The sequence below is a fragment of the Hemiscyllium ocellatum genome, chromosome 14 (assembly GCF_020745735.1).
Source record: "Hemiscyllium ocellatum isolate sHemOce1 chromosome 14, sHemOce1.pat.X.cur, whole genome shotgun sequence".
In the NCBI taxonomy this organism is placed as follows: domain Eukaryota; kingdom Metazoa; phylum Chordata; class Chondrichthyes; order Orectolobiformes; family Hemiscylliidae; genus Hemiscyllium; species Hemiscyllium ocellatum.
The window spans coordinates 12,094,125-12,117,147 of record NC_083414.1 but is presented as its reverse complement, the minus strand read 5'-3'; the positions used below and the strand labels follow the sequence as shown (position 1 = coordinate 12,117,147).

The 23,023-nt window shown below is 43.2% G+C and overlaps 1 protein-coding gene across 2 annotated transcripts in view; it reads right to left on the bottom strand.

Annotated features, from left to right (window-relative positions):
• Window positions 1–16,424: 16,424 nt before the first annotated feature.
• The window catches only part of sema3bl (sema domain, immunoglobulin domain (Ig), short basic domain, secreted, (semaphorin) 3bl), a 189,683-nt gene continuing 183,084 nt past the window's right edge, over window positions 16,425–23,023 (bottom strand). For both annotated transcript variants that reach the window (XM_060835364.1, XM_060835363.1), the window contains exon 17: window positions 16,425–21,692. In XM_060835364.1, the coding sequence (XP_060691347.1) occupies window positions 21,246–21,692 (447 nt within the window). In that variant the 3' untranslated portion in view covers window positions 16,425–21,245. The remainder of the gene's footprint in view (window positions 21,693–23,023) is intronic.

Here is a 23,023-nt window from a genome sequence, read left to right as displayed (position 1 = left end):
CACGACCCCTTTAAGTGTTGCCATTTAAAATATGAGGAGCTATATTTTAAGCCCTGACATTTCAGAGCAATAGCAAAGACAAATCTTTCCCTTCACCCAGAGAATGTGGATTGAAAAATTGTGTGGAATCATTCTTACTACTTAAAGTTACAATGGGTAAGGTCATTTGATGGTGGGGTTCCTATTGAAGACAAACATGCGTTGAAGTGGTCTGAAAGATTGATACAAGGCTGGGGCACAATTTCTGTCAACTCAAAAGTTAAATAGGTCAGTCAGAAACTCCGTCGCTGGACAGAACCAAAGGGTTGGGACTTGCTTTCCGACAATCAAATTTGGTGGGACAAAGGGGGCCTAATATCTGGGTAAAACATTTTGATAACTTCGATGATTGGACTGCTGGATCTTCCCACCAAGATGGCCTCCCAGTAAGTCAGCTGCTGCCCTGCCTGAAACATTTGCTCGGTTCCATTTTCAGGCAAAATTGGGGTCTTAACAGCATCATTAGGTATCTCCATATCTCACGGGCCTTTGGCAGAAAATGGTGGTAAATGATCAGTCGACCCTCCAGTGCAGCGCTGAAGGAGTGTGTCTCAAACAACGCATTAAACCAAAATCTCGTCTGCCAATTTGGGGAGCAGTAAAAATCCCTTGGCACTACTTCAGAGAAGAGTCAACTATTTGACTCTATGTCTTTTACCATAACAAACAAACTTAAAAATCAAAATTGACCAAATAGTAATTAGTAGGCAACTAATAATCTAGAGTTGAGGCATTCCTCATATACGTGTCTTAATTTACTGAAAAGCTCCAGGCTACCTTTATACTTAACAAGATGCTCACCACAAATATATAGCTTTTTAAGAAAACAATGAAAAGTTACTGCCATCTTCCAATGGGCAGTTTTCCCATGATCTCAGTGAGCTGTGAGATCCAGTGGCTGTCAAAGGCCATTTCCCTCAGTAATCTGAGCGTTCCACAGGAGTTGGGAGGTCATGTTGTGGCTATACAGGACATTGGTTAGGCCACTGCTGGAATATCGCGTGCAATTCTGGTCTCCTTCCTATCGGAAAGATGTTGTGAAACTTGAAAAGATTCAGAAAAGATTTAAAGCATGTTGCCAGGGTTGGAGGATTTGAGCTACAGGGAGAGGCTGAATACGATATGGCTGTCCCTGGAGTGTCAGAAGCTTAGGGGTGACCTTACAGAGGTTTATAAAATCATGAGGGGCATGGATAGGATAAATACACAAAGTCTCTTCCCTGGGGTCGGGGAATCAAGAACAAGAAGGCATAGGTTAGGGTGAGAGGGGAAAGATATAAAAGAGACCTAAGGGGCAATATTTTCACGCAGAGGGTGATACGTGTATGGAATGAGCTGCCAGAGGAAGTGGTGGAGGCTAGTGCAATTGCAACATTTAAAAGGCATCTGGATGGGTAGACGAATAGGAAGAGTTTGGAGGGATATGTGCCGGGTACTGGCAGGTGGGACTAAATTAGGTTGGGATATCTGGTTGGCATGGACAAGTTGGACTGAAGGGTCTGTTTCCATGCTGTACATCTCTATGACTCTCTGATTCTATGACTCAACTTCTAGCAGCAGTTTGGTGACTCCTAATCTCAACCTTGTCAAGTTGGACATTTCCAAAATGTCCACAAGTTCCAACTCTACAATCAGAGAAAACCTCTCGCCTGCATTCTGCCTGGTAGCTAACAGAGAAAAGCAGCTTTCTCCCCTCTGCTGAACACAGCAGCTGTCATTCCCAGCTTTTTTTCTCCAGGATTTTTGACTCCGGCTGTGTGGGAGTCGGTATAGCTGTGCAAAGCAAGAACAGATACTTATTTCCTTGCATGAAATATGGCATTTGAGTTTCATTAAGGCTTGTACTAAGCCCCCTATCCCTGGGAAGGAGCACCCTGCCTTTTGCTGAACGAAGGGCTATAAAACATCACACCAACCCTGTTTCCCAAGATGTTTTGTCTTACCCTAAATTAAGAGAGATTGTCCAAAGCATAACCTCCTGTAAAAGCCGTTCATTCATAAAAACAGCAAGGGAGTTATCCCTCATGCCCTAGCTATTCTTCATCCCAAAGTCACCACTACAAAAAGACGGAATATCTGTTCATTTTCCTATTGCATTTGTGAGAGCGTACTGTGCAGAAATTGACTGATGTGTTTGCATATTGTAACACTATTTGCACTTCAAAAATACTTCAAAGCTGCAAAATGTTTTGAAATACCTGATCTCATGAAAAATTATATATAATTGCAAATCTTTGCTTTTTATTTATTTTAACCATACCTTTGACAAGGACTGTTAATTCATATGAAGAGGGCCTGGATCAATTAGGACTACATTAACTGCAGTTTAGAAGCACGTGGGGGATCTAATAGAAACCTATAAAATTCTAGCAGGAGTAGACAGGGTAGATGGAGGAAGGATGCTCCCATTGATGAGGAAGTCCAGAGTTAGGGGCCATATTTTAAGGATACAGAGTAAACATTTACAACTGAAATGATTTGATTTGATTTGATTGATAATTGTACCTACGTATAGTGAAAAGTTTTGTTTTGCACATAGTACGGGCAGGTCATACCATACAAAGTGCATTAGGCTAATCGATCAGAGAGAGGAATACAATGTTACAGCTGAGCAGAAAGATGATAAGATTTGTAAGAATAAAACCTGCTGCCGCCATGTTTTGGCGCCATCTTGAATCCATCCATGAGGAGAAATGTCTTCACCCAGAGACGGTGGAATTCACTGCCACAGAATGCCATTGAGGCCAAACCATTGAATATTTTCAAGAAAGAGTTAGGTTTAGTTTTTAGGGCTGAAGGGATCAAATGCTATGGAGAGAAAGCAGGAACAGGGGATTGAGTTGGATGATCATCCATGATCATATCGAATAGCGAAGCAGACTCCATAGGCTGAATGGCCCAATTCTGCTCCTACCTTCTATGTTTCTATGTTATAGCTTTTACCATTTTAGTTTGTTCTTTCTTGGGACCTCAATAGTGGGCAGTACCTTATCTTCTCTTTCTCCAATGGCCCTCCCACCATTTGACATTGCCCATTCATTACTTTCTAATTGATTGTGTGCTGCTCCTTCTTATGTTAACCTTGGTGGTGGCTGTAAGCCTTTACCTGCAATTTTTTGACATTTCTTTAGGATTGCTTGACTTCATCCTTCTCATACAGAATTTAATTAAATTTTAAAGCGATGCGTGTGATTTTGATGATGTATATGTCATATTGGCTGGGGCAGTTCCAAACATTAGACCCCCATTACAGCATCGCTTGATTGCAAGAGAAATGTGACTACGTTATGTTGTCTCCTAGATGGTTTATGTGTCAATGTGGATTTGCTCATTGTTCAAGGTTACCCCAGCTCAGTTATGCCAGTGTTCACAAATGCAGGAAAGAAAGAAGTGCATTCAACATAGCACCATTAAAATGTAGGGAAATTTAAAAAGCACTTTTGAGCTGGTGAAGTACGTTTTGAGTTGTAATCACTGTTGAAATGCAGTTTAAGCAACAACTCTGTTGTGCACAGCAGGATCCCACAAACAGTGACCCACTCAGAACTAGAAATTCTCTCTTGCTGTTGATCGAAAGGCAAATATATGGCCTGGTCTTCAGCTTGAGTTTGAAAGAGCGCCATGAGACCTATTACATCTGCCTGAGAGGGCAGCCTGCATCTTGGTTCAATGTTTCACCAGAAAGATCTGACAGAACAGCACTACCTCATTACTTCACTGGAACATCAGCTCTTAATTTGATCTTTGATCCCAGGCTGGGGTCTGCTGACTCAGAGACAAGAAAGTTGCCACTTCGCCAAGGAAGACAAAGGGCGTTTTTCTCTCAAACTACAATGGTCCTTCCTCTATGATGCACATTAACGATGCAGCTAGGGCAGGGTGACAGTGGTGTCGTGGTGACATAACTAGGTTAGCAATTTGCAAAGCCCTTAGTGGGTAGTGATTCAAATCCCACTGTGGGTGCTGTAGAATTTTAAGTTCAATTAATAAAATTTGGAATAGAAAGCACATCTTTGTGAGGATGACCATAAAACATATTATTGATTGTCATTAAAACTCAATATACTGAAAACAACAAATGCTGGAGATCACAGTAGGTCAGGCAACATTGATGGAGAGAGAATAAGCGAGCGTTTTGAGTCCAGATGACTCTTCATCAGAGCTAACACTTCATCACACTTCACTTCAGCTCTGATAACGAGTCATGTAAACTTGAAACGCCAGCTTGCTCTCTCTCTCTCTCTCTCTCTCTGTCTCTATGCATGCTGCCTGACTCTCTGTGATCTCCAGCATTTGTTCCTTTCTGTCATTTAAACTGTCACTTGGTTTGTTAAGGCCCTTTCGTCAAGGGAATCTGTTGTCTTTCATTAGTCTGACCTACATGTAACTCTATGCTTTCAATAATGTGGTTGGCTTTTTAGTGCTCACTGAGGTAAAAGAAAAGACCTGGCTTGCTTTTCTATTCAAGGAAATCAGGGATAAGGAACAAGTGCTGTCCTCACAAGTAAAATCCCAACTCCCATGAAAGAATTATTTCATTATACCTTCCGCAGTCCGCCACAGAGAGGACGTTTTGTGATAAAGCAATTTTATTCAGGCTGGAATGTAACAAATGGACACTATAAGTGCTACTGGAGCTTATTTTGCACTGAATCTCAAATATGTCCCTGCACCTCATGCATGATTGGCTGCCACACACCAACTCACTTCTGTTTAACTAGTCATTGACAGGTCGTTTCAACCTTGGTTACATTTATAAGGCATTGTGAAAAGAAATTTCCTGTCAAGTAATTTTGGCAATTTAACCACTGTTTTAGTGGGATGTGATTCCAGAGAGTGGCTGGGATGGTAACCTCAGCATTTATTAACAGATATGACTTGGCAGGAAATGGCTGCTTGTATTTGCACAGCAGGAAGTTCCAGAAATAGTCACATTTTCTTTCAGAAATAGGAAATTAATGTTGATTGCAAACAAATTCCTTTGTAATGGCCCAGAATTAGCTGGGGAAATGACGGTGAGATTAATGCTCACGCACATCATAAGCGCATAACCAAAAAAACCTGCAGTGAGGATTGTGAGTTCCAAATTGTCAGAAGTCACTGGCCATTTTCTGCCATTCTGTCATTAACATCACAAAACAAGAGCTTTCTGTCAGCTACCCTCAGAGTTCAGGAATTGCTGCATTTGTAATTGACTGCAAATGAAATTGGTCACAGAAAGCGAGGGTGACTATTCCACAGTGTAAAGCTGAAATTTAAGTTACAATGATAAACGAAAGAGGAAAATTAAAACAGAAGGGTCTTATTTCAATTTTGCTTGTAAAGGGTTTTAAAAAAAGTAATTTTTAATGTTTCTATTCTTTTTATTTCTATGAACCAGCAGCCTGGCGATGGGGAGCAGGGATTGACCTGATAAAGTTTGGTTCGCATTGTGGATTGTGCCACATATAGGTAGGAACGTGCCAAAGGTCTGGCCTTCAAATTATGGAACGGATGTAGAACGCTGGAGAAGATGCATAAAAGATTTAGAGTTATCGAGTCGTTGACATCTACAGCACAGGAAAAAAGGCCTTTCAGCCCATCAAGTCTGGTCCAGTCAAAAACAACCACTGAATCACTCTAGTGCTATTTTCCAGCACTTGGCCTGTAGTCTTACAAGTCTTGGCATCACAAGTAGGTACCTAGAATCCTAGAATCCCTACAGTATGAAAACAGGCCCTTTTGCCAAACAAGTCCACACCAACTTTCTGAAGAGTAACCCTCCCAGACCCATCCCCCTACCCTATAGCTCTACATTTACCCCTGACTAATGCACCAACCTACACCATCTCTGAACACTCTAGGTAATTTCCCATCGCCAATTCACCTAACCTGCACATCTTTGGATTGTGGGAGGAAACTGGAGCAGATGAAATCCATGCACAGAATGTACAAACTCCACACAGACAGTCACCCGAGTCTGGAATCAAACCCGGGTCTGTGATGCTATGAGGCAGAAGCACTAACAACTGAGCCACCGTGCCGCCCAATATGTCTTTGATGTGATGAGGGTTTCTGCCTCTCCCACCCTTACAGGCAGTGAGCTCCAGATTCCCACCTCCCTCTGGGTGAAAAAGAAATTGTTACATCCCCTCTAAACCTCCTGACCCTTCCTTTAAATTCATTCATTGATCATTGATCCCTCCACCAAAGGAAAAAGTTCCTTCCTGCCTACCCTACCCATACCCTTGGTCATTTTCTACATCTCCATCATGTCCCCTCTCAATCTCCCCAACTCTAAGGAATATAATCCCAGTCTGTCTGACCTCTTTATAACTAAAACTCACCAGCTTAGGCAACATCCTGATAAATCTTCTCTACACCCTTGCCAGTGCAATCATATCCCATCTATAATGTGGATTCCAGAACTGCTCACAATACTCTAGCTGTGACCTAACTAATGTTTTGTACAGTTTCAGCATCACTTCCCTGCTCTTAAACTTTATGCCTCTACTAATAAAGGTACATATACCATATGCCTTTTTAACCACTTTCTCTACCTTTCATCGACCTCATGGGACTGGTAGCCATGTATACTAAGTTCCCTTTGCTCTTCAGTGTTTTCCAGCGCCTTACCATTCAGTTGCTATTCACTTGCCTTGTTTGGCCTTGCCAAGTACATCTCCCATTTTAAAAAAAAATAGAATCCCTACAGTGTAGAAGCAGGCCATTCAGCCCTTTGAGTCCACACTGACCCCCTGCACAGCATCCCACTCATAGTCAGACCCACACCCCTATCCTATCCCTGAACCCTGCGTTTCCCAAGGTTAACGCATCTCGCCTGCACATCCCAGAACATTCTGGGCAATTTAGCATGGCTGATCCGCCTAACCTGTACATCTTTGAACCGTGGCAGGAAATGGCAGCAAACAGAGGAAACCCACGCAGACATGGGAAGAATGCGTAAACTCCACACATACACTCAACTGAGGATGGAGTTGAACTTGGGTACTTGGCACTATGAGCCACCGTGCTATCCAACCCATAATGGATCCCATTTGCCACAGATCAACCCATCCGACTAACCAATGGTTATCATCCTGTCATCTAAGTCTATCCTCCTAACTATCTTCCATCCACCAAATTTAAAAGAATGGAACTCAGATGAGTGTTTTTTCTTAATCAGGAAAGATTAGATGGTTTGGGTCATTTTACCTTGGAAACAAGGAGGTTGCTATATGACCTGATAGAGACCCCTGGTGAGATTTGGCAAGGTCATCACAGGCATCTTATTACGGAGATAAATCTCTCTTATGGTTATAGGTTCAGCTCATATCAATTATCTTTAAATCTCTTTTCCTCACTTCTCTCTTTCTTCTGAAAAGTTGATCCTTCCAACTTTGTCCAAAGTTCTAATTACTTGTCCCGACATCTTGCTATCTGGATTTTTGGTAAAACTTCTTTCACTGAGAGGTCCTTTGAGGAGGTGGGGGCTTACTTACCATGTCAGAGCTGCTATATAAATGAAAGCACGTTGTTGTATCCTTTACACTGTCACCCTTTCTGTGAGTAACAATGGTGGCTGCATTTCAAAAATACTCTATTTGTTGTGTGTAAGTGACTTTGGGGTCTGACAAGGTGCTACAGAAATGTAAATGCATTTGTTTCCTTCCCAATAACGTACACTGCTTAGGAATGAGAGGAATGGGATTGGTTTAGAAAACAGAGAAAAATAGAATCATATAAAATAGGAGCAGGAGTTGACCATTCAGCCTTTTGAGACTTCTCTGCTATTCATTATGATCATGGCTGATCATCCAACTCATCCCGCTATTCCTCTATATCCTTTGATCCCTTTAGCCCCATGTGTGATATACCTCCTTGAAATCATACAATGTTTTGGTCTTGAGTTCTTTCTGTGGTAGCAAATTCACCCCCTCACCACTCTCCGAGTGACAATATTTATGCTCACAGGAACAGGACTTAGTCCCCTTAGCTCCTTGAGCCTGTTCAGCCATTCAATGAGATATTGGCTGATTCGTGGACCAACTCCATATAGCTTTTTTCGGCCCATATCCATTAAGACTGTAGTGATTGTAATGAGGTCAACCAGGTGGATCTCACAGAATCTGAGTTCCCTGATTGGGGCTGTTAATCTGGTCCAATCAGGGTGCCCTGGTTGACTGATGTAAAGGGAAGTGTCAGGGGTTCTGTTCACTCTGAGAGCTGGCTCTGAGGGAGCTGGATCAGTGTCAAGGACTATGTACATGTCAATAAAGGGTGACTTGGTGATGGGATGCTGCCCTATGTGCTGTTATTTCAAATACATTTGCTTAACAAAATATATCAGGATGGCATGGCATGGTGGCTCAGTGGTTAGCGCTGCTGCCTCATAGCAATAAAGTGTCGCACTAAGAAAAGCACAGCAGGCCAGGTAGCATCCAAGGAGCAGGAAAGTCAACATTTCTGGCAGGACTCTTCCTGTCTGAAAAATCGTCTCTCCTGCTTCTCGGATGCTGCCTGACCTGCTGTGCTTTTTCCAGTACCATGCTTTATGGACTCTGACTCTTCAGCATTTGCAGTCCTCACTATCGCGCGGCTGCTGCCTCACAGTCACTGGGTTCGATCCCACCCTCGAGTAACTGTCTGTGTGGAGTTTGCAATTCTTCCCCATGTCTGCGCGGGTTTCCTCCAGATGCTCCGATTTCCTCCTACTATCCAAAGATGCGCAAGTTAGGTGGATTGGCCACGCTAAATTGCCCTGCAGTGTCCAGGGATGTGTACGCTAGATGGATTAGCAATGAGAAATGCAGGGTTAAAGAGATAGGCATAGGGAGCTGTATCTGGGTGAGATGCTCTGCGGACATTCTGTGTTGACTCAATGAGCTGAATGGTCTGCTTCCACACTGTGGGCGGCACGATGGCACAGTGGTTAGCACTGCTGCCTCACAGCGCCAGAGACCCAGGTTTGATTCCCGACTCAGGCGACTGACTGTGTGGAGTTTGCACATTCTCCCCGTGCCTGCGTGGGTTTCCTCCGGGTGCTCCGGTTTCCTCCCACAATCCAAAGATGTGCAGGTCGGGTGAGTTGGTCATGCTAAATTGCCTGTAGTGTTAGGTGTAGGGGTACGGGTGGGTGGTGGGTCGGTGTGAACTTGTTGGGCCGAAGGGCCTGTTTCCACCTGTAAGTAATCTAATCTAATGTATGGATTCTATGATCTCAGATTGAATACTAACAACTGATCTAGTACTAGTTGTCATAAAAACAGAAACTGCTGAAGAAATCTGGCAGTATCTGTGAAGGGAGAGCAGAGATAACTTTTGGGGCTCAGTGATTAGGGAGTTCCAAACCTCTACCCAATCCAAAATGGTTTATCCCATATTCTTAGACTGTGACCCTTGCTCATCAACTCCCCTGTCATCCATTCTGCATTTAAAGGGTTGGCCACAAAAGGTAATTTACAGGACATGAAGAGACCCATCATTTTTTTTTCCTGTCATCTGACATCCAACTATTCTAACTTCAGTTTACAGCACTTGGCCCGTATCATTGTATCCTGTGACATTTCAAGTGTTCTGAATAGTTCTTAAATGTCTTTAGGGTTCCTGTCTCTACCACCCCATTCAGGCAGTGAGTTCTATATACCAACCACCCTCTGGGTGAAATGTTTTTCATCAATTCCCCTCTTAGCCTCCTATGCCTTACCATAAAACTGTGCTCCTTGGTTATTCACCTCTAAACTAAGTGGAAAAGTTCCTCCCTCTCTCTCCTGTCTATGCCCTTTGGAACTTTGGACACTTCAATCAACTCTCCCCTCAGCTTTTTTTGCTATAGGGAAAACAACACAGCCTGTCTAGTCTCTCTTCAAAGCTGAATTGCTCGAGTTGAGGCAATACTCATCACTGGACTTTCACCCCAAAGTCAGTACCAAGCATTCATAGATAATGTACAGAAACCCTAACTAACATAGTGCAGTGTTCTTGCTGCATAACCCATGCTGTCTTCCAGTTTATGGCCTGTTGAATTAATTCCAGTAGCATAGTACTAATCTGGTTTAAGAGGACATCAGTAGAGTGATACATCAGCTTAAATCCCAAACCAATCCTGTCTCTTTTTCTATACCAATTAGTATAGAGTGTTTTGCTGGAAGGGACACCAATCTGAATAATCTTGTTTCATGGGATATGAGCATCATTGGCAAAAACACTATAAGTTATCCTTTATTAATTGCCCAAGAGAAGGTGGTGGTCAGCTTATTCCATACACACACCACCCTCTGTGTGATAAAGTTGCCCCTTCGGTCTCTGTTAAATCTTTCCCCAGCAGCCTAAACCTATGCCCTCTAGTTTTGGACTCCCCTATCCTGGGACAAAGACCTTGACTATTCTTCATATCCATGCCCCTCATAATTTTGTAAATCTCTATAAGGTCACCCCTTAGCCTCCGATGCTCCAGAGAAAACAGCCCCAGCCTATTCAACCTCTCCCTGTATCTCAAACCCTCCAACCCTGGCGACATCCTTGTAAATCTTTTCTAAACCCTTCAAGTTTCACAATAGCTTAGCTATAGCAAGGAGACCGGAATTGAATGCAGTATTTTAATAGTGGTCGAATCAATGTCCTGTACAGACTTGGGAAGAAACTTAACAGTGATGGCATTCCCATGCACCCATCCTGCAAAGGTGGTAGATAATGAATGTTTGGCGGGTGCTGATGAAGAAACTTTAGCGAATTGCAACATCCGCTTGATAGGACACATTGCTAAAACAGTGGTGGAGGGAGTGAATATTTCAGAAAGTGGGTACGATGCTGATCTGGGAACACAATTACTAAAGGTGGACAGAATCTTAAATCATCGTGCTCCTGTCATGACACGGCTGTGAACCCTTCTGTTAATTAAACCAAACACCCAGAAAAGCCCACTTCACCTCGTAATCTGTTAAATATGAGTGACAGAGATCTCCCAAATTCCACTAAAGAAAATATCAATTTATTCTTTAATTCTCAAGGTGAACATTAAACAACAACTATTCACAACTCCAAGCTCCCCTTTCTCTTAATTGCTTATAATCTGCCTCCAACTCTATAACAATATACTGTTCCAATAAAACACTTATTCAAATTACATTAACTTAATTTCAAAACCATACAGTAGCTGTCATCTTTGGTGTCTTTCTTCCTTCTGCTGAAGATCTCCCTGGATTGTCTTCTTTCTTTTACTGTGAAGATGTATCATATGAAAAGGTACCTTTGATAGACAGTATTTTAATGTCTTGGGTCTTTTTCAATGGCATTTACTCTGTCTGACTTTCAAACTGCCGACATTTTTTATACCAACAACTTCAGATTGTCTCATTGGTTTGAGGTTGGCAAAACAATAAATTCAAACTCAAATGCATTTTATATCCTGGGGCATAATTTAAACTGATTGGTTAAATTTGAATTGTTGTCAAAACAGCAACCAACTCAGGTATCCATTTCACATCCAAATGTTACATATTTTCAATTTTTCAGTACACTCTGAGACCGCTCCTGTAAGCTCTCAGTGCAGAATATCATTCATTCTCTTAAAATACTGTACATGTCTTCAACTTCATAACAGCTCCATCCTCCTGACCTATCCACCACCTCCTTAATTAGATTTTCACAAGTAAGATTGACAGTGAGTAAGAGAATCCACATGATAGGAGGGATGTGATAGCATCTCAGAGCGTGCAGAGGAGATTTATGAGGATGTTGCCCCGAGCTGGAGAGCTTCAGGTAGGAAGAGATTGGACCTTCCTCGGGTTTGGGTTCCTTGGGGAAGAGAAGATTGAGTAGGCTATGATTGAGATGTATAAAGGTATGAGAGGCATAGATGGGGTGGACAGGAAGAAAAAATTCCCTATGATGGAGCATCAATCACCAGGGAGCATCGTCTTAAGGTGAGGGGCAGGACATTTGGAGGAAAATCTTTTCCACCCAGACAGTGGTAGGAATTTGGAACTCACTGCCTCGAAGGGTGGTGGAGACAGAAATGCTCATAACACTTACGAAGCATTTAGTGTACATTTGCAATTCCAAGGCATACTGGGCCATGGGCCAAGTGCTAGGGTTAGAATAGTGAGGAGGTTTTTATTGACTGGCACAGACGTGATGGGCCAAATGGCCTTTTCCTGTGTTGTACATCACTATGAGTCTATGAACAATTTTTCGTATCGAAGAACGGTAAAGCCAATTGTGGATAAAAGTGAGTACAACTTCAACAGAGTCTTGTGACCACTCAAACTTAGGAGCCACACCAAGAATAATAAGGAGGCTCCGTGACATGTCAGCCCACTGACTCTGGGACACTTCCTCTTCAGTGGATTCGTTTATTTAAATTCTGTAAAGGAGTGACGAGGACAATAGGTGTTTGTGTTAACTGGCGACAGGAGCTGTTAGTCAGACTCTGCCTTTAGCATTGTCAACTGAGCCCAACAGTGTCTCAAACAATGAGCAGTTTCAGCTTTCACTGGGCTCTGAGTGATAGCAGGAAAGGAGCTGCCTATTTCACTGGGGCTGAAAACACTGAGAAGAACAAGTCAAACTCTCCTGTGCATCCCTTTAACAGAAACAAGAACAGAAAGCAGAATCAGAGTTAGATTTTGTTGTCTCAAGTACAGGAGTACAGTGTAACGTGTACAATGTTACATTCTCGGTGTCAGTTTAGGTACAAAGATATTAAAGAACAAAAATCTTAGACTCAAGGTACAAAATAAAGAAACAAAGTTAAAAGTTAAACATTACAGTCCTCCTTAGTGTTGAGTAGAAAAATAATGAAATAAAGTTAAAAGTTCAAAAGGTTTCTGAAGAGCTTAGTCAAGCAGGGTTCACACGCTCAACAAAGGCTCGATCGCCTTCACTTTGGCCATGAGACCGCAGGTTACCTGCTCTCACCACCACCCCAGGTGCTGGGGAATTCCCTCACCACCACATTGGGATCACTCTTTCTGTTGTAGATTCCAGGAATTCCCACCCTGCAGCATTGGGATTGCTCTTCCCACTATAGATGCCAGGAATTCTCTCCTCACCACATTGAGATCGCTCTTTCCGTTGTAGATGCCAGGAATTCCCTCCTCACCACGTTGGGATTGCTCTTTGTTACAGATGCCGGGAATTCCCTCTCTGCTGCATCTGGATCGCACTTCCCGCATTGCGCTCGAAATTGCTGGTAAAGTTCATCAGGTTTGGCATCACGTGTGGCGAGAAACTTTGAGAAAGGATCCTGGACCTGAAACGTTATCTCTGATTTCTTGCTGCCAGACCTGCTGAATTTCTCCAGCACTTGCTGTTATTGTTTCATAATTCCAGTTTTCGGTTTTGTTTTAGTATCTTATCAGAACCCATTTCAAATGGGGAGAACCTCAATATCAATGACCCTTTGCCGTGTGTTGCCAGTGGGACACCTCAGTATTAGCACTCCTTTTGAGTTTAGAGTATCAATATTACAGAGGAAACTCGATTATCTGAAAACCAATTATCTGAAAACTGGATTATCCAAAGGAGACCTTGAGGTCCCAATGGAAACATTACATCAAAGACATGTTTCCAACACTGATTTGTTTACAGTGATTAAACAGGCACCGTCCCCAAATGACTGATACCTCACCCTCCCCCCACCCGCCCTCTGTCTCTCTCCCCACACTTTCCCTGGAGTTCTACAGAGGTGTGTACCCTAACGCCCTCCCTGCTTCCCAGGAATAATCTCTCCAACGTTGTCCTGTGCAGGGCAAACGTGGAACCTGTCAAACACTTGCAGTAAAAGATTGTGTGTGTGGCCGTGTCTGTGCACTATTTGGAGACTTACCCCACAACGGCAGCTGGACAGCAGCAGTCTTGTTGTTGGTGTGCAGTCCGGATGCCCCAGAGAGGGGATGGGGTTGGATGGGGTTGGGGGGGGGATGGTGGCGATCAGGGTTGGATGGGGCAGGGTGCGGGCGGTGTTGGGGGGCGGGGGCTCACGTGCTTTGTGCTGGGGGGGGCGGGGTTAGTGTTGGACCGGGTTGGGGGGGAGGGGGTGGTGCTGGACGGGGGAGGGGCGGGGTCTCGCGCGCTGTGCACTTCAGAAACAAAGAAAATTTACAGCCCAGGAACCGGCCCTTCGGCCCTCCAAGCCTGAGCTGATGCTGGCAACGCATTCCAAATGCCCACTACCCTCTGTGTGAAGGACTTATCACATGCATCCACCTTTAACTTTCCACCCCTCCTCTTGAAAGCGTGACTTCTTGTTACGAATCCTTTTGTAAAACTCAATCAGGTCCCCCCTCAGTCTCCTTTTTTCTAATGAAAACAAACCTAACCTACTCAACCTCTCTTCATAGTGAGCACCTTCCATACCAGGCAACATCCTCATAAACCTTCTCTGCACCCTCTCCAAAGTGTCCACATCCTTTTGGTAATGTGGCGACCAGAGCTGTACACAGTGTTCTAAATGTGGCTGAAACAATGTCTTGTACCAATGCTTCTGCAGTCTCCTGAGCAGACAGCAGACATTAAAACTCTGAACCCCAGAGGAAAGGCATTTAATCGATTTTCTGAATCATTGATTATCCAAACGAAATAGTGCCCACCCATCTCGTTTGTATAATTGAGTTTAGCGATAACTGTATTTAGCGATTGTCACCAGGATAAATTTTTTTTCTTTATTTTGTCTTTTTTTTAACACGCCTACCCCTTTTTACTCCCACACTACTGCCTAACTGCGCTAGTGCTTATTTCTTCCCCAGCACCCGTGTGTGTGTGTGAGACACAGTGAAAGACACAAGGTGCACGAGTCTTTATTCAATTCCCTCCACCAGGAAGAAAGGAAACACCCGAGTGGCCAGTGACAAGCAGTGCCTGAGGACAATCAGTAATCCTTTTAAATAGGAAATCTCATGATGCATGACCCTTTTGAATTGGGTAATTTTTAGTCACTCTGTTAAGGAGGTGACCTTGTCTGATCAATAAGAAACCTCATGATCATTGTTCCATTCACACAGGGAGAATGTCACATTGGTGTCTCATTTAAATAAGCAAAAGCCTCATCACTAGGACTTTATACTCCCAACTAAATAAAGAGAGAGGCTGTTGATTATTCGCACAAAACTCTCATCTCGAGATAATAGAAAGGACATTCAATAAAGCTTCTTCTGAAGACTACCTTTTGATTAGGTTCCTTTTTAATGAACCCTTCATTATCAAAACCATTTTTAATACAATAACATCTCTGAATACATTGATTAGAAAATATCATAGAATCCCTACGGTATGGAAGCGGATCATGTGGCCCATCAAGTCCAAATGCCCCCTATCCTGTCCACTCCTGAACAATTTAGCAAGGCCAATTTGCCTAACCTGTGGGAGAAAACCTGAGATGCAGACATGGGGAGAATGCACAAACTTCAAACAGACAGTCACCCAAGGCTGGAACTGAACTGGGTCCCAAGTGTAGTACTAATCACTGAGCCACCATGTAATTCTATCAGCTCAAATGGTACCTGAGCAGACACCTTGCGCCCACACCTCCTCCCTCACTTCCCTCCAAGGCCCCAAGGGATCCTTCCATATCCGCCACAAGTTCACCTGTACCTCCACACACATCATCTATTGCATCCGCTGCACCCGATGTGGCCTCCTCTACATTGGGGAGACGGGCCGCTTACTTGCGGAACGCTCCAGAGAACACCTCAGGGACGCCTGGACCAACCAACCCAACCACCCCGTGGCTCAACACTTTAACTCTCCCTCCCACTCCACCGAGGACATGCAGGTCCTTGGACTCCTCCACCGGCAAAACATAACATCACGACGGCTGGAGGAAGAACGCCTCATCTTCCGCCTGGGAACCCTCCAACCACAAGGGATGAACTCAGATTTCTCCAGTTTCCTCATTTCCCCTCCCCCCACCTTGTCTCAGTCGGTTCCCTCAACTCAGCACCGCCCTCCTAACCTGCAATCTTCTTCCTAACCTCTCCGCCCCCACCCCACTCCGGCCTATCACCCTCACCTTGACCTCCTTCCACCTATCACATCTCCATCGCCCCTCCCCCAAGTCCCTCCTCCCTACCCTTTATCTTAGCCTGCCTGGCACCCTCTCCTCATTCCTGATGAAGGGCTTGTGCCCGAAACGTCGAATTTCCTATTCCTTGGATGCTGCCTAACCTGCTGTGCTTTAACCAGCAACACATTTTCAACCTGAGCAGACTACCTGATCACTTTTTGAAAAGGGTCACAACATCCTTCTCACACTTTGAAGAGTGATCAGATAACTGGATATTGAGATCTTTAAGAAAATGTTTAAGGGGTTTATAAGGGATGGTGGTGGTTTGGGAACAATAAAAATAAGAAGCCTTATGATGGCACCTCCACAGGACTAACCAATAAACAGGCCTCACATGTAAAGGTTACACTTTAATAGACCTGGCTTTTATTTAAATGAAAGAGTATAAATATACATTAGAAAAGTAAAAATTACATCTAAAGTATACATAAACCGATTAAATACAGTGTTCTTTATGACACAACTCTACATTACTAACTAAAATCTTTGAAGCTGCATAGTCCTCATGATCTCGAGATTTGATCAATTGATAATTTAGAGTGAAAAAGTAAATTCCTTTGAACATCAATGAAACAAATGATTTTACCTTGGGGGAAAGAAATGGGAATCAGAAATCTAAGTCTAGTCTGTTTTTCAACATCCTTTGACACTGTGGAATTGAATTGTATTGTCTTTTCTGAAAGAATGATCATACACAGGGGACAGACGTAGGCCATTCAGCCCCTTGAGCCGATTCCGCCACGCAATGGTCACACATCATAGATCAATGAGCATATTAAGTCTGTTTACGGTTATGGTGACAGTTTAATTGTGAGCTATTGCCTAAATACATCAGCATTGTGTGCTTCCACCTATCATGCACTTCCAATTTGGAGCAGATGAAAAGTTTTACGCCCATCGAGTCATAGAATTGTACAGCGCGGAAATACACCCTTCAGCCAATATTAAAAATCTACGTGTTCATGAAAATTCAGCAGCTTTTTTTCAGGTACAAGTGTACATCGTCATAAATAATTTGAATTTTTTTTAAAAAAAGAGAAGCCAGACAAGAATTAAATTTAACTTCCATTTAAATAATGGAATTAAAACTCCAAGTGTTGAGACAGTTCAAAAGTATAATTCAAAACATCTCTTTTAAGTTTTTTGAAGAAAATGTAATGTGAATAAAAAGAAACAACCTAATCCTGTACAAAATACCTAAAACGTAATTATATACATTATTTTACAAATCACAACTTGGTTCAAAGATCCATGAAGTAATTGTCAAAGATAGCAAACAGAATAGCAGGGCTGCTTACTACAGTCAATGTGGCCTAACTGAGGCTTTGGAGACTGGTCCCAGAATGGCAAGTCATTACAACGTGAGACATTCATCTATCATTTTTGTTTTTCTCTGTCCAAATAGTAGCCCTCATGTTGAGATAAACAGTTCCTGAGAGCCCGTCGGCTTGGGTTACAAAATCTAAAGTGGCCTGTATATTGGCAGTACTTTGTTAAGTGACCTCTCACTGTGTCACTGTTCCTTTGGTGCATTGTATCCCACTGTGACACACTGATGAACCACTCCTCACTATAATCGTCTCTGAAAAACTGTACCTCACTTAACACTTTGATATCCTGGACTTCACTGTAAAACTGTCTGATATCCCATTTTTTTATTGTAACCATTTCCAAATTGTCCTAATCTCTGATATTTATTCCTCACTGTAACACTTTCATGTACCTCATTGTAAGACTGTCTGATGCATGAAAACTCACTACAGTATTGAAATACTTCACTATAAGACTCTGATGTATCGTACTGTAAAGCTGAAATACCAACACTCTCTGATATACCAGACCTGCTGCAATAACTCTCCCCAATAAATGCACCTAGCAGAATTGCAACTTGTTCACTGGGATTGTCCACTGAGCCAGATTTTCCAATAGGCATTGTTGTTAATGAGACTGGTTGTTGGGTAATACAGTTAGATGATTCCTCTCATTATCCAGTGTCACAATACAAAATGGCTAAAATCGTTCTGTTTAATGTAAACAAAAGAGGTTCAACCTCTGAGGTTGATGAGATGTCTGGTGGTCGATGTTACATTGAGTTGAGGATATAATTTAGTTTCACTGTCTTGGTGTTGGTCAAGTTGTTTTTGTTTGCCCATCCCCTAAGGAACCCAAAAATTATCAAGGATGCTTGTGGGTGGTTGGACCGTGATCAGATTTCTTTGACTTGAACGTTTTCAAAGATGTGGGCAATTTTGGCAAGGTTTCCATGCTACCCAATCCTAGGGTGTTAAGAGGCAGCTACATTTTGGGGTCTGGAATCACATGTGGGCTGTAGGTTTACTCCCTTGACAGATGTTCATCTTTTCTTAATGTACATTCATAACATTTCTACAGTGTGGAAGCAGGCCATTCAGCCCATCGAATACCACACTGCTCCGTCCCCTCAAATAGCATCCCACCCAGATCCACTCCATCATTGCAACGTTGCCTTTTCCATAGAACAGTACAGCACAGAACAGGCCCTTCAGCCCACGATGTTGTGCTGACCATTGATCCTCATGTATGCACCCTCAAATTTCTGTGACCATATGCATGTCCAGCAGTCTCTTAAATGTCCCCAATGACCTTGCTTCCACAACTGCTGCTGGCAACGCATTCCATGCTCTCACAACTCTCTGTGTAAAAGAACCCGCCTCTGACATCCCCTCTATACTTTCCTCCAACCAGCTTAAAACTATGACCCCTTGTGTTAGCCATTCCTGCCCTGGGAAATAGTCTCTAGCTATCGACTCTAACTATGCCTCTCATTATCTTGCATACCTCAATTAGGTCCCCTCTTCTCCTTTTTTCCAATGAAAAAAGTCCAAGTTAGTGTGGAACCAGCTTTTACCACTTGTTCAGGAGCTTTATTCTAGAATATTAAGAACTCCCTGGGCTGATGGGTGTTTTTTCCACTGATTGGAGAGCCAGTGGGGAACCTCATTAGTTGTGTGGGTAGGGTCCAGTGGAATCAAATGTCCTTCAGGCACTGAAATGGTCACCTGCAGGTCTTTTCCACGATGGAGGTCCACAGTGATGGAAGACTCAAAAGCCAGGAGCTGTCGGTCAATTAGAGGCAGACAGCTACATATTGCTGCTAGTGCCAGTGGAGGGCAACAGTTGCTGGCACCACAGATAGCAGAGGCCCAGGAATGGATGTGGGCCTTATGGGTCAACGGTAGGCTGGGGGAAAGGGTGGGGGGTGATCAGAGGCAAGGGCAAGGGTCTAATTCCCAGCTGCTTCACCACCAGCCTCGCTGATGCTGGGACTGCCAGGAGATTGACTCCATGTGCAAAACGTAACCAGGCTTTCAATGAAAGGTTAACAGTAAATTTATCAATTTAATTGTTAATTACCAGGGTGAGAGACTGATACACAATCCAGAGAGAGATTTATTGTGTACAGAGCAGAATCGCACACTCATTTTTCTTTCCATATCTCTAGAGAAATGTTACTGTTAAATGCTCATGTGCCTACTTACAACATCAATCACAAATGGCTTACTCTTTAAGTCAACAATGAACCAGAACAATTGTAACCAGGATCAGCCATTAGGTAATGTTTGGACAAACCGGGAGTTTCTAAACATGAAATATCACAACCAGGCATCCGTCCGAATACTCTTATCAGAATGTTTCCATTGGAAAAGTTGCATTAAAATATACCAATTGGAGCACACCCCTCAGAAAATTCCCATCAGAATACTCCCATTAGAATACACCAGTCAGAATTCTCCCATCAGAATACACTCATCGGGATACAACCATCAGCATAATCCCATCAGCATACTCTCATCAGAATACACCCATCAGAAAATTCACATTGGAATACTCTCATCAGAATACACCAGTCAGAATTCTCTCATCAGAATACACCTATTGGATCACACCAATCAGAGTGCATCCATCATATTACACCCATCAGTCTACACCAATCAGAATTCTCCCATCAGACTACACACATTGGATTACACACATCAGATTACACCTCGGACTACACACATCGTAATACACCCGTTAAAACACACCCATCTGAAAACAGTCATCCAATACCCTTCTACGTAATGCATGCAAGAGTTGGTTAGTTCAGTGGATTGGATAACTGCAATGCAGAGCGATATTAACAGCATGGGTTCATCGCCAGGGTCACCATGAAGGTTCTGCCTTCACCTGAAAACCTTGCCTGAGGTGTTACATCACCATCAGTCATCCCTCCCAGTCAGAGAGTGGCCCTAGGGTCTGGTAGGCCTATGCCAACTTTACCTCATGGTTCATCCATCAAAAGTCAGAATTCACCAACTAGAAAAACCCCATTCCCTGGAACAGAGCTTCACAAAAACATAATCATGGGCTAAGCCTAGTTCTCAATGCCATTTTCATGAATCAATAAACCTGGTTTGCTCAACTTCCCCTCTAACAAAACCAAAACATCAATACTAAAGATCTCAAGGGATGATAGCATCTCTTGGAGTACCCTAGAAACGCCACATCCATTGGTCATTAAAACATGTAACAATTATAAAGAATTGTATCTTGCTGTGCTACAGTGGGCTGTCAGGTTTTGCTCAGACACTTTACACACACTGTGATAGATAACTGTAGAACCAACCTCCCTAGGTCACAACTCTGGTTTAAGATGTCATCTATCTAGCCCTGCTCATGTGAACAATAACATACAGACCAATGGTTCAACAATTTGGGAAACACTCCACTACAGCCATTCCTTGCTCCATCTGTTTTTATGGCTTCTGGTCAAATATAGCAGGCTCTTTGTCCTCACATTGGTCATTCAGCAATTCCAAGGAGTCATTAAATAACAGTTATAAATATGCAGAGCTTGACATTACAGTACAGTCCTGGTTACTAACTCAACATGGTCAATGCTATGGCGCAATAAACTCAAAAATCACAGGAATATTTGACAAAGTTCTTTGTTAGAAATGGAGATGAAGATTTAGGGGAGTCTTTGGTTTCATTTGTTTGAACTGAGGCTATCCTCTCTCCCGTAATTACCAGCAATGGGGTTCACAGCCTCAATTGAGAAAAGTCCATTTCGAAAAGTTGCTCGGATGCTTTGCCTCTTGGGCTCAGTCCCTTACTAACCATCCAAGCAGAGTTCAAACAGGTTTTATGTGTCAGCAGGGATGTGCCTGGGTGTCCTGTTGCGAGGTTTGCTCTTTGCCCGCCGGCCCACCTCCCCCACGTACTTCCACTTGTTCACCATCATCTTGCGCTTCTTGCGCTGTTTCTCATTGCACCAGACCCGCTCGCAGTACTCCTCCACGCGGTGCAGGTTCGAGTAGCCGATCAGCTGCATGATATCCTTGAACCACGGCTTCTGGCTGTGCAGTCGCCGAGGCTGTGTGACGCACGGGCGGTTAGTGTGCTCCTCATCATCACGGCCGAAGATCTCGTCCAGCTGCCCGCTCTCAATCACCTCCAGCGAGATCTTGCTCACTGTCTGCGTGAAGCCGTGCTCCATCGTTTTGCAGTAATATGTCCCTTCGTCCATTCGGTAAATCTTTCGGAATAACAGGCCGTGCTCAGTCTTGATGATCCTGTCATCGGTTTTCACCTGTGGGAAGCCAATAACGTGCATTTGTGTACCGCCTTCCAGTCTAAGAAGAGTCAGAAAGCAGGCACCCTACAGGCTGGTTAGCTTAACATCTGTCATAGGGAAAATGTTTATTAAAAGCTGTACATGCACTGTGCCTTCAACTCCCCAGACGGCATGATCGAAGATTAACTGGCTAACAAGACACAGAGAGTAAGCATAAATGGGGCATTTTCTGATTGGCAAGGTGTAACATGTGGTATGCTACAAGGATCGATGTAGGGATGTCATCTTTTTAAATAACCAGAAGGGATTTGATAAGGTCCCACATTTAATATGTTACAAATCACACAACACCAGGTTATAGTTGAACAAGTTTATTTTGAGAATATTCTTTTATTCTCCACAACCTATCTGATGAAGGAGCAGCACTCCAAAAGCTAATGCTTCCAAATAAACCTGTTGAACTATAACCTGGTGTTGTGTGATTTTTAACTCTGTCCACCTGAGTCCAACACCGGCTCCTTCAATTCGTGACATTTAAAATGGGTGTCAAAAATTGTACAGGGGATAGCATGTGGGTTTTTTTCATTGGATGCAGCTATCACTGGCAGGACCATCCCTAATTGCCCAGAGGGCATTATGAGTCAATCACATTGCTATGGGTCTGTGGTCACATTAAAGATTACATTTTACTTCCTTAAGGGATATTAGTGAACCAGGTGGGTTTTGGATTCATGGTCATCGTTAAACTCTTACTTCCAGATAATTATTGAATTCAAGCTCTAGCATCTACCAGGGCAAGCTTTGAAACCAGGTCCCTGGAACATTACCAGTGTCTCTGGATTGATGGTCAAGTGTGTGGTGCTGGAAAAGCACAGCAGGTCAGGCAGCATCCGAAGAGCAGGAGAATCGACATTTCGGGCATAAGCTCTGATGAACGGCTCATGCCTGAAACGTCGATTCTTCTGCTCCTCAGATGCTGCCTGACCTGCTGTGCTTTTCCAGCACCACACTCTTAACTCTGATCTCCAGCATCTGCAGTCCTCACTTTCTCTCTAGATTAATGGTCTAGTAACAATACTACTAAGCCATCAACCCACCTCCCCCATGTTTGAAGATTGGTTAACAAGAAACAGAGAGTCGACATAAATGGGTCATTTTCTGTCAAGGTGTAACATGTGGTATGCACAGGGATCAGGATAGTTTAGTGTAGATGTAGTTTTTACAGCATATTCAGGATGAAAGGAGCAAATGTATGTTTCTAAATCTACCGATGACACGAAAATGCATCGAAAAGTAAGTTGTGCAAAGGAGATCAGAAGGCTACAAAATGATAACAATAGGCTAAG